The 12,788-nt window shown below is 44.6% G+C and overlaps 1 protein-coding gene across 12 annotated transcripts in view; it reads right to left on the reverse strand.

Annotated features, from left to right (window-relative positions):
* myo9ab (myosin IXAb) overlaps positions 1 to 12,788 on the reverse strand; it is a 140,955-nt gene that overhangs the window by 69,164 nt on the left and 59,003 nt on the right. For all 12 annotated transcript variants that reach the window (XM_017437015.3, XM_017437018.3, XM_017437019.3 and 9 more), the window contains exons 3-4: positions 2,253 to 2,347; positions 920 to 982 (exon numbers count right to left, since the gene is read on the reverse strand). In XM_017437015.3, the coding sequence (XP_017292504.1) occupies positions 920 to 982; positions 2,253 to 2,347 (158 nt within the window). The remainder of the gene's footprint in view (positions 1 to 919; positions 983 to 2,252; positions 2,348 to 12,788) is intronic.

The following is a 12,788-nucleotide window of genomic DNA, read 5'->3' on the forward strand; positions in this document are numbered from 1 at the left end:
CCCCACCCCCACCCCACCTCTGAGCAGTCTGGGAGGTCCTGTCTCCAGTTTCTACCCATCAATATGGCTCCCTGTCGTCAGGGGGAAACAGAAAACTTCAAGCCGATCAGGGTTGCAGTGGTGGGCTTTACACATCTTCCCCTCCGTTTTTAATCGCAGCGTCCCCGAAGGGCTTAGGGGTCTCGTCGTCGAAGAGAGACACGCAGCTTGGTGACAGGGAGGATGGATATTTGTGTTACCTGAGAGGTAAAGACGTTTGAGGCGCCAGTGCTCCCTGACTGTGTAGCGTTTGAACATGCTAGCGACGTCAGAGTTATGAGTTAGAGTTAACCAAGCTGGGTTTACACGCCAGGTGTGATCATGTTTGCAACAGGAAAACTGTCCAAACTGATGATGTTGTTGCTACTGATGAAGAGGAACTAAAGTTAAATACTTCAAAATAAGTACAGTTTCTCCATCTACAAAATCCCTTTAAAATGTTCAAGTGAACACATCTGAAATAGACCATTGTTTACGTAATCCTACAGGGGTTTTCCTCTGGTTGTGAATGAAGAAGTGAACAAATTCAAGGCATTAAGGACAAAGACCCTGTTGAGAATAAACACCCAGTATAGTCTGAGTCAGCAGAGGAAATGGAGGCTTCTTCATTATTAGATTTCTCTCAAACAGTAACCATGAACTGTCTGTTAGTAATCTCAGTTATTTTTTATTAAACTAAAGGCAAATTAAGGTCTTATACTGAGAACTGAACCTTCGTGGAGTACATGTCGGTGACCTGGCAGCACTGTGGTGACCAAGTCAACTTGGCGACGCAGTCCTAAACTAAGCACCGAATGCGGTCAAAGCTTTACCCAGCAGCTCGTCAAAGTAATAAAAAAACAGGGCAGATGTGGGGCTTTAAGGAGCTGAAGGCACTCACCTTTCGTTGTGCTCCTGGTAAACCAGACGGGACTTTTCCAGCAGGTACTTCTCCACATACGCTCTGAAAACGGACGACAACAACAAGGTCAGAGGGTTTCATCCGTAAAGCCTGGAAAGAGGGCAGAGGTAGACTGAACAATCGCTCAGCCCAATAAGTCAACTGATTCTTGTCTTCTTTTTTTTTTAAATAAATAAGCTTAATCCTGGTCTGATAATACTAAGCTGAATAAAGAGCAGGCACATCTGTGGGAGACTGGCTGGTGACTCAAAACTGCGAGAAAAGAGGCACATTTTGCAACCAAGTGACCAGCGAGCCATGTGGCCGTGTTTTAGGCAGCAATCTTTGTGTTTTAATGAAGGCCTGCTTGTGTGTGCAGAACTTGCAAAACTGTATTCTTGGCTGTGCACATTATTTTGTCAGTTTTTTTACAATCCTTGACTGCAGTTCATAATTTAACTTATTGGAATACACTTGAAATTTAGAGGACAAAAACCCAAAACAATATTGTAGCTTGTTTTTAGTAACTATTATTTACCATAATAGCCGTAGGCGCTCTTTTACAAAAACGACCGCAGGAATCAATAGATATCAAATAAATTAGCCATACCTGCCTAATACAGGTATGAATGCCGGAACACGGCTGTGATTCATCAATCAGCTGACTGTACCATTTTACTACCCGATTTTAAAAAATAGATAATTAAAAAGAACAACGTTGTTTAATTCAGGAAAACTAGTGGCGTTACTTTCAGACTGGGGGCGGTTCAGCCCAGTGGGTGAGGTGGTCGTCCTCCAGTCGGAGGGCCGGGGGTTCCATCCCGCTACCGAAACTTAGCGCAAGTTGTGTAAACAACGAAAGCGCTATGGACAACATTGGCCCTGTGTTGTTGCTGTTTTTTAAACTTATGGGGATTCTCCTGAGACTTCAGGAAGAGAGGCGCAGTGGAAGAAACGCTTTAGATGCAGCGATTGTTGCGCGGAGTAGGACAGCTGTTATCCGCAGGAGGTTTCAGGCTTTACAGCGCCTTCAGCTGGGGGACAGACGGCAGAAACGTTGCAGGGTAAGCTAACGCCGTTGTTTATATTCCTACCTTTGCTTTTTATGCTTGCATCTGGTCACACCCACGACCAATGAGTGAACAGGAGCTAAGTTTGCGCCGCCCACGAAGCAGGGCCGGCCCGGCTGGCCCGACTCCGAAGCAGGGACCGAAAAAGCAGAGACAGAGTGCGAAAAAATGTAGATGCAAACGCTCGCAAAGCGAGCCGAGTAGAGTGGAGCCGGGACCGTTAGGGTACGTGTGAAAGGGGCATTAGTGTGTGTGTGTCTCACCCCCGAACAGTGCCGCTCTCCTGGTAGTTGACCTGGATGAACTTCCCAAAGCGGCTGGAGTTGTTGTTGTGTGCAGTCTTCGCGTTTCCAAAGGCCTGAGGAGAAAAACAGGAAGTGATGTGACACAGGTAGGTGGATGCCCAGGTGTAACAGCTCTGAGCATTTCAAACTTATTAGCCGTTAGCTCATCAGTTTGGTCAAAATGAAACTCTCTTCCTCCGAACTGAGATCATTCAAAGCGATGTCTACAGCAGGGAAGATATTAATAGTTTATGATATTTTCACAGCAGTTGGGCCAACTGTAAGACTGAGCTTTCAGTCCTGAGGGTCAAATAACAGCAAGCATCGAGGAGAACTGAACTCTGAAGCAGAGAGAAAAATGCGTACAGAGAGGAGAGGAGAGACAAGCAGCCAATGATGGCACATCAGAGGTCAGGAGGCAAAAGAAGGACCTGGCTAAAAAAAAAAAACAACAAAAAACCCAAACCTGTTCAGACAGACACACAGAGTTACTTCACACACATGCCGACCAGGAACTAAACTGCTAAATTCCTGTGTGGGCAAACAGTGCGCAGCTGAAAACAGACTCACACACACACACAAACACACAGAGGGGGCCGTCATTAGAGGTCCCTGGGAGACTCATTCCTGTTTTCATTAGGAGCCTGTTGGGTGCAGGAGAGGAGGTGGAAGGAGCGGAGAGAGATGGAAAAGGAGACAGAGGGATGGAGAGAAGAGTGAGGAAATCAGAAAGAGGAGATGAGAGATGAGAGTGGGCGTCAGGTGACTGCGACTGTGGCTGCTGGGTGAATCCCAACAGCTCTGAAACAACACGGTTACTAAAACCCTGCTCCAAAATCAGGCTTTGATCTACGGTACAAGTCATACGAAAACACCCCCACCACACACACACACAGTCTGACACACATTCATCATCCTACAAGGAAAAACAGAAAAAGACACAAAACATCTTCTATTTCTTTAACTCGTGTTTTTTTTTTTCCTTCCCTAACGGCCCTTTAAAGCCTCTCCACACTCTTTAATTCAGTTTTCCTAATACATATAATGACACACACACACACACACACACAACGTCCATGAGAGGCTCAGACGCAAAGAGCTGACTGATTTCCTCAAATCCAAACTGTAATTTATTTGATAATGTCAACCTCTACAATTTCTGGAAATAGGAGCCATTTTGTGGCAAAAACGCCTCCAGTTTGGAGCTGAAGGGAAAATCCGCTTCCTGAAACGACTCAGCTGATCGTGAAAGATTCAAACTACCGGAGTTAAAACCACACGGGGATCTGACTGGCTGCTGGTGCGCGCGGGCACCAAAACGAGGATGCTGAATGTTTGCATGCTGTGTGGCGTTTGTGAGTGTGTGTGTGTGTGAGCGTTTGAAGGAGATTAATGAGGAGGGCGGCGGTGTCTGGATGATTTAGTGGTGAACTCCGCTTCATAGTCGACGCCTGCTGGGACCGCAGCACAGGAAAACACACACTGGGAATGAGTGCGCACATGCGTGTGTGTGTGTACGGACCAGAGTTGAAAACGGATGGTGGTTAGTTTGTTTTTTAAAACCCGCACATGCGAAAACCAGACATGTCCACGGGATCATGAGAGCTCCAGTATGAACCTGGTGCAGGTTCCTACAGCAGTCTGATGTGTCCTCTTCTTTGACAAGTTCACTTAGAGATGTTTAAAGGCAAGAAAAGCTGTGAAAATGTTTTTGATTTGAATTCTTTGTATATGTGTATCATCTATGATAAAAAATAACCACTAAATATGCATCAGTCAACCCCAGAAGTCTGCGGCATCATTTGTAATAAATGAGTGAAATCAGCGGAGTTGTGTTTTGTTGCCAACAATTATGAGTTGCTTGTTTACATTCGGACAGAGCTGTGCTGAGATGTTCCGAACTAATGGGAGAATTTCCGTAAAAGATTGTCGTAATTATTTGTAAATAAAGGCGAGGAATATTTGCTGTTTTCTAAAGCACTTTGTACGAAAACCGAAAGAGTTACATTAACATTACATTACATTACCCTTCAAACAATCATTTATTGCTGAAGAAATGATGAAACAACAGCCAAACTCTGTAAATTCAAATAGAAAACACTGAAGAATTGTGAGTTCTGGCAGCTATAATGGCTTTAAAAGTACTTGGGAAACTTAGAAAACAAAAAAGAAAGTTGTACTTAACTGTCTACACATTCTTATAAAACGCTGTAATGCCACCACTAGGTGGCGAGAAAATACACCTTAGCAATATATCAAAATACAGAGGAAGAACATTAATAGGTTGGTTAATAATTCTCGTTTGAGACCATTTCCAAACACGGCAGAAAAATCTCTGTTTTAAAAATATATCTCCTGACGAGTTAAAGGCTAAACACAGCCAATAACAAAGCAGACTCCTGCCGGCTTAAAACTACTCCAATCTCCAAAAGTAACGCCAGCAGCAGCTAGCTGTAGCGCTTCTGGTGCAACCTGACGTGGCGTCTGGCAGGAATGTCATAATATTTTGGACAGAATACATGTGAAATGCAGAAATGACAGTGTGGTAAAGATATAAATAACAGCATTAGGGAATCAGTCTAAAGTTGGAAAGCGAAGTTGTTTTGTGACGGCAGGAAGCCGCTTTGGTCCTGGTTGGATTCAGATTGCTAACCCCTTCAAAGAGCCACCTACAACAGGTAAGATATTAACTGTTCTTTGCTTTTTCCACTTCGAAATGTCTGAAGTTTTCGCTTTAAAGCTTGTGTGAATATCAATGAGCAGAAAATTACCCTTTTACTTTGATAACAGTCATTTTGGCCCAAACCTAACAACAGTATGTGATAATCTGACCCTAACACTCACCAAACCTGAACCACAGAGCTGCCAGATTAGATTAGGATTATTACACTTTCAACACAGGTTTAAACATTTCTGGAGGGCGCTGGATTAGAATCATCTGTGGGTTATTAACTGATTAAGTGCTGTCTGTGTTTTGAACAAACATATGAGTTTCAGTTTAGGACGGCTCGAATTTGACAACTGATTTAGAAACAGAAAGAACTGCTTTAAAAATAATCAACAAAAAATACACAGATATAGCGTACATGCCCACCCAAGTGTGGGATGTTTAATTGGATCAAAACGTCTTCCGAGCTCATGTTAGCGCCTGAAACACCCAGGAAGAAGGAAAGCCCGAAGGATCCATCTTGTTTTCTCATATAGGACTGAGCCCTTGAAGGCTAAACTGTTTTTGCTTGGTTTGAAATGGAAATTTGCCTTCGACAGAATTCCCAGCTTTCTCACGGCAGCTCGCGGCAGACAGAACGGCAAAGCAGTCGAGCGTGTTGAAACGGCTCCTAATAAGGAAACGGCGGTTTCCCTGCCGTACGTTTGAGGACCTGACTGCGGCAGACGTGCGAGCCTGAAGGGCCTCTTGGTTTGGGGTCCAAATGGTGTGCTGATATCATGCTAACGTATGCTCCTGTGCTGCCACATGAGGTTACCCCGTCACTTCCTCCATGGGTGTGGGAAAACCTCCAGGTCCACCGCCTCCGAGGGAGGCAAGCAGGGGTGCAGAATTTAACGTCTTACCCCTTTTGCAGTGGATGGGAATAGGCAAGCCAGGGAACCAGCAGTCCGTTTATTAGCGTGTCAGAAGCTTTCCCTAAACAGAGGTCAAGTTTGTCTCAAATAATACTAATGTTTAACATCCGCACAGCTTTAACTTCTTTATTAGCTGTTAGTTTCACAGCACAGCTGTCGTGTCCCCACCCCCACTACTTGTGACCCTGGACAGGTCACAAGTCACAAGTCCATCACAGGGACACAGAGACAAATGAGACAAACAACCATTCACACTCTCACTCACACCTAGGGACAATGTAGGAGTTACCAGTTAGCCTAACATGCATGTTTTTGGTCTGTGGGAGGAAACCGGAGTAAAAGAAAAGCCCCAGTTCGGGATGCGATCTTGCCACCTTCTTGCTGGGAGGCGACAGCTCTAACCACTGCGCCACTGTGCCCCCCGGTCCTACATCATCAGGCAAAAACAAGAGGAAATGAGCCTAAACATCTGCTGGGCTAGCGTCCATTAGAGGTTCCACGTTATGAGATACCACCTGATATTTCTATCTTTTTACAGATGTTTATTTGTAAAGAACTCTCAGCTAGCATTTAGGTTGTTCTGCTCCAACACACCTGATTCAAATGGTTTAATTGCCTCCTCTCCAAATCATCAAGTTCTCCAGGAGCATGGCAACCAGTCATCCATTTAAAGCAGGTGTTTTAAAGCAGGAACACGTCTAAAACATGCAGGACAGCAGCCCTCGAGGAATGGAGTTTGACACCCCTGGTTTAGGGCAACTTTAACTAATGACAGGAGGTTTAGTTTGAAATATTAGCTTATGAAAATGGAACATTAACTGTAACATCAAGTTTTGTTACAGCGACAGCTGCAGGGAAAGTCTTTAATAAATGAATGTGTCGGCTAGATGCATTTTGCTTTTGCTTCAGGCACACGTTTGTCTTTTTTTCCCCCCACAACACTGCTACATTGCTACATCTAAACTCAAGTTGCTGGCAACAACATACGACTCAATATCATTCCTGAGAGAACAGGTGCCAAACCCCCTGACTTTGGGTCCCCCCCCCCCATCCGTTCTTTCAGCCTCCACCCTCCACGTGTCCTGCTTTCGGACACAATCTGGTCCATCCTCAGAACTGTGGATTTCCCCAAAGTTTCCTGACGGAGCAGTGGGTTTCTTTATTCCTTCCACGCTGCATTCCTGCATTTTTATAAGCAGGTGCAGCTCAGCTTCAGGACGTACTGTTATCATTAATATTACTGAGAGTTTATGAACGATACGAATGAGAGCCACAGTTTGGACTCGGACTTCAGATTGCAAGCGGCTCAAGCGAACATTATTTATCAGACCTTTATATCTCGGACTATTTTTCTTTTTATTACGTGGATATTTAGGTGAAATTTAGCGGGTCTTTGCAAGCAGGAACAGCAGCAAGACTAGTTGTTGTTCTGCAGCTGGTAAGATGGCCAATTAAACCCATTAAACCTTCTGGTTGTCCAGCATTTGAGACATGAGGACATATAATATATAATAATAATGGAGGAAAGATTCGACAAAACTCCAGCTGCAAAACTCTTTGCAAACTGTTTGTTTGCATGTCGTTTTTGTCAACAGGCTCTCAGTCCTTTCTGTCCTCTCCATGTCTGTCCCAAGGTCTCCGTCTCCTTCAGCTCCTTTTATTTCTCTCCTTCAGACACATGAGATGAGTCCTCCTTTCCAAGAAAAAGAAGGATGAAGGGGAGGGCGGAGGAAGAAGAGTCACGTGGGGAACAAGAGTCCTCCTTGAATAAGTAGAATGAAAGTAAGATCCAGATTGAAAAAATGCACCTTTATTAAATTCCAAATCTAAATCTAAAATGTGAACCTAAATTAACCCCTTAAAGTTGTATTTTGGTCCCTACAACAATCCCAGAAGATACTCGCAGATAGTCAAGTTATTAATCCAGCACCATCAGAGTCCCTTCCAGGGCTTTATCCCCCAGTCTGAATGTTAGCCTGTCCTTGAATATTTAGTGAAGTCACGCACACAACCACATTTATTCTGTTATATGTTAAATAAAGCTTAAAACTGAGTAGAAGCACTCAGAGAGCGCAGACCTCCGCCAAGGCCACAGCGAGATAAGAAAACAGATCGATCCATGTCATGATCTGGATCAGCACCAAAATCTAATCCATTGTTTTTTGTAAAAAAAGATTTTTAAAAAATCTGTTAATTAGTTTTTACCTGATCTTTGCTAACAGGCAGACAAACCAACCAACAGGGCACGACCAAATACAGAAGTTTTTAACAACGGGGTTACCTGTGACCTTTGACCCCATGATCCTTGAAATCATCAGGCATCACCTTTGACCCATGAGGTGTCCAGCTGTGCAGTTTGACATTCCTACATCACACCGTTGCATAGTTAGAGCACCAGGTCAACTGTGATGTTGACTTTTAACTCCCACCCCCACCAAATGACCTTGAAATCAACAGTGATCACCCTTGCCCCTTGAGGTGTCCAGCTGTGGAATTTTACATTCCTGTTATATGACTGCATAGTAAGAGAACAGGCTGATCTGTGACCTTGACCTTTGACCGGACCACCACCAAATTCTAATCCCTTTTCCCCTGCACCATGTTTGACGTTTCCTGAAAATTTCATGAAAATTCATAAATAACTTTTTGAGTCATCTTGTTCACAGACAGACAAAACAGTCACCTAAAAGTAGGGTCCTGTGAGAAGGTTATCAACAGTTAATATCTTACCTGTTGTGGCTAGCTCTTTGATTGACCTCATTTTGTGAAAACAGTTTCATTTTGACCGGATTAACGAGCTAACAGCTAGTTCGAGCGAAGGCCAGGTCCAGGGTGGTCCGCCACGGTTTCAAATCAGCTCTAGTATCAAACATTTCCCAGCGGCTCAAGGGAATGCTGTTTTATAAACCTCACTGTCGTCACTGTCACCCGCTCGGACTAGCCGTCAGCTCGTTAATCCTGTCGGAATCAAACTCTGTTCCTCCCAACTCCAAAAGTGCCATCTACAACAGGTAGGATATTGTTTAGAATCATTCCGCAGAGCCCAGGTCCACATCTGGCACCAAAATATCTCACCAACCACTGGACGGATTTTGTTGAAACTTGCAGAAATAATCTTTAGATGTAAAACTACAACGGATTGCCTTCGGAGTGGACCCAAAACAAGATGGCCGTCACAGCTAATCAACATTAGCATACACAAAAATGGCTAACTCAATCATTTTTACAGATACTGAGCTAAAATGTGGCTTGGTAGAAGCTGGGACATGTCGGGAAAGATGAGGCAGCCTTTATTCTAGTCGTGTTTTAAACTTGTGTTTGGAACGCCATCTTAACAGAATAAGTGGTGAAGAATTGTGCCACATCGCGCCCTCATACTTCCCCTCCCTTTCAAAGCCTAAACCTGCCCTTCGAGGACATTTACCTGTGATCAGAAAACAGAAAGAACCAATCTTCTGTTTACTTCCCACCACGCATGACATCACATCCAATCTCGCACCCAATCGGCCCACATTAGCTTACAGCTCGCCGCCTTCGTCCCGGCTCTGCGTGCTGCTTTCCTCACGAGGCGAAGGCGCTCTGCGATTCGCTGGCTGCTTTGTGTGGCGAGCGGGAGCAGCCTAATGACCAGTGTCCGGACCAAAATCAAATCACGGCTCAGGCGGGCTCAGTACTGTCCGCAAGTAGGTTTAAAAACTACAACGTGCAACATAAACTAGAAAAGTCTTATTCATATGGCACCAGTCACGCTTGAGTGTGTTCCACTATATAATAAAAATACAATCAACAAAATATGTTTGTCTCCGTTTGGACTCACACACTTACAGTTTGTTATATCTGCAATGAGCCTTTAATGAGGGGAAAGATAAAGTGGGCTGTAAGTCTAAAAGAACAGCATGTGAGGACAGAATGTGCCTGAACGGACAGTGTTAGTCATCTGCAGTTCTTCATTTGTGTCAGTCGTGCCTGTGTCAAGGCCATCTTCTCCAAAGGGACACACACACACACCAGAGCACTTCCACTAAAACACATTACTCATGCGCAGCACATAAAAAGCGGTCGTTACAAAACAAACCGGCTAACAATATCTCTTTTTTTATTTATTTGTTCATGGTAAACATACGTAAGCCCCCTTCACACTAAATACTGACCCTGCCCATTAACGCCCTGACACAACTCCCTTGGACAGCGTCGTGATGCAGCTACACATTAGAAGCATCACGTCTGGACTTCCATGAGCCTCGTCTGTGTAACTTTCCGGTATATGTTGGAGGACTCTGGGCCTACGCCATCGGCTGCAACCTTGCTGCGGGGGAGGAGGAAGCCTCCTTCGGTGACTGTGCTGAGAACAAGTGCTTCTGGGTTGCAGGTTGGTGTCTGGTGCACGGAGAGCGGGGACAGACCCCGCTCCACCGCAACGGTAAACCACCATGACCTCGCTATGGAGGTCAGAACTACCACGGTCTATTAAGTGCATTAAGATGTCCTACCAGGTGGCCTTGATCTAGCATGATAATTCTTAAAGTTAGATGGTAAATGGACTGTACTTATACAGCACCTTTTTAGCCAATCAGGCCACTCAAAGCGCTTTACATCACAATCCGTGCCCTCATTTATCCATCCACACACATTCATACACATAAATCATTGTATACAGTCTAATCAGTGGTTTAAACTCCATTCATACACCGGGGCACATCGGAGGCAATGAGGGGTTCAGCGTCTCGCCCAGGGACACTTCGACATGCGACTCCTGCCAGGAATCAAACCTCCAGCTCTCTCACTGGGGGACGACTGCTCTAACCACTGAGCCACAGCCGCCCACAGTTGGGGTCAGGACCAATGTGGGTCACCCAACACCAAGTAGAAGTCCTTAGATAATCTCCAGATATCAACTTACAATCAAAAACCTAGTTTTTATTCTATGTTTGAATCATAACTGTCACAGAGAGTTGAAATACAAGCCATAAATTGATGTAAAAAATAGCATAATGGATGTTAGGACTGTTTGTGTTGTCACTGTGAGTCATAAGCTTTTATGAATATTTAAACAGCCAACAGATGGGGTCACACACCTTTGTCACTATTAATTTACGGGTCTGAAGCTGAAAAGTTTGGGGACAGCTGATCTAGTACGAAGGGGTCTGTTAAAGGGACAGCACCGCCGACACTGGGTTTTCTCCCGAGTGAGTCAACTGATTGTTGCGATATCTAAAGTTAGAAAGAAGAGTCAGCAGTATCGCTTCCTACGTCCGCTCATCCTGTGTGGTTACAGCACCGCCCGTGTACCTCTGCCTACACTGAGTCACTAATGGTCGCCGGGCCGCGTGTCGCTGCTAGCCGCTGACTGGCCGCGGTTCTTCTGGGTCCACGGGGCAGACGCGGCCGGCTCTAGAGTGGCAGCCTTCTAACTAAGCAGCGCCGCGTCGCCGGTTCCGCGGGTGCTGAAATAACCTGAATAAAAAGCAGCATCAAAGGGGAACAACAACACTGTTTGTCGCAGGCGTGTGCGTCTCAGATTTGGTTCAAATATTCAGCTCCTGCCACAGGTTTTGCGAAGCTAGAGTACAGCTGGGTTATTTCAACGTGTTGTGAACGCCGGAGTCCGTGAACGCTACGTACGAAAAACAACGTCACGGGTTAAATCAGTTCAGCAAAGTGGCAAACGGTTAAAACAAGCTGCCTCTTTTGGACTCTTTTTCCCTGTAATAAATTCCACTCTGGTTGCTAAAAGCTCTCCAGAACCACACATTGTAGACAGAGAACCACTAATATTGTCAGTGATCTAGATACGACGATGAAAGAGGCCGACCTGCTTCATTAGCCGTTTTGTTTTATTTAGTCGAGCTCACAAAGCAGCTGTTGCCAAGGTTTCAATTATTTAGACCAAATGCTTTCGTGGATGCCGTTTTATCTTAGGATTTGGGGGGGGGGCTTCAATGTTCACAAAGACATGAAATATGCTTTTGTACCGAGTTACAGAAACGAGAGAATTAGCCCGAATGTGACGTCGGCGAGCTCGCTGGATGAAAAGGCGAGGGTTATTAATCTTGTTCCAACATGGGCTGCAGATGTTGAATTCATGAAGACGACAGCGCGTCTCGGAACACCACCAGCTCTCAAAAGGTTAATACACCGTTGCCAGGGAAACAACCAGTTAAAGACCATTTCCTAAAAAAACATCCAAATGCGCTTTGGAAAAAAAAAAACTGAATAAAACATGCTCTGAGGCATCAAAAAGAGGAAAGTACGATTTTAAATTTGGCTTGTTGGTTTTATTTTACAGTAAAAGAGCAGATGCTGAAGGCACCAGTCATCAGGAGGTCCAAACACCTCTAATAGTAGACAGGAAACCAACAGCTCTGTGTGCAGAAATGGTTGATAGCTGAGAGGAAACTGTTTTATGAGAATCGTTCGCAGAGCTAAAACTGTTCTTTGCATGTTGATGTGTCGTTACTGTGGACGTTCTGGCCACATGTAAGCGGAGGAAGGAAAACATCAGTTTGAAACAATATCCTGAGGAGTGTAGACGGGGTTTAAATCTCATAAAAGTGAGAAGCTAATGGCTAGTCCAAACACGGCTGAAAGCTAAAGGAAATTTACGCCATCTTAAAACAACTCCAGTCGCCAAAATTTAACATAAAAGTCATTTTATAAATCTTCACCTTACAGTCAGTTGCACATGCATGGTTATTTACACAAATATTTAAGATTAAGGGCAAAAAGCAACAGCATTAGCTGCTAACTGTAGCATCAGATGCTAGCAGAAGCATTAGCTGCTAACTGTAGCATTAGATGCTAGCAGAACCATTAGCAGCTAACTGTAGCATCAGATGCTAGCAGAACCATTAGCTGCTAACTGTAGCATCAGATGCTAGCAGAAGCATTAGCTGCTAACTGTAGCATCAGATGCTAGCAGAACCATTAGCT

Source organism: Kryptolebias marmoratus, linkage group LG11 (genome assembly GCF_001649575.2).
Source record: "Kryptolebias marmoratus isolate JLee-2015 linkage group LG11, ASM164957v2, whole genome shotgun sequence".
NCBI classification, from domain to species: domain Eukaryota; kingdom Metazoa; phylum Chordata; class Actinopteri; order Cyprinodontiformes; family Rivulidae; genus Kryptolebias; species Kryptolebias marmoratus.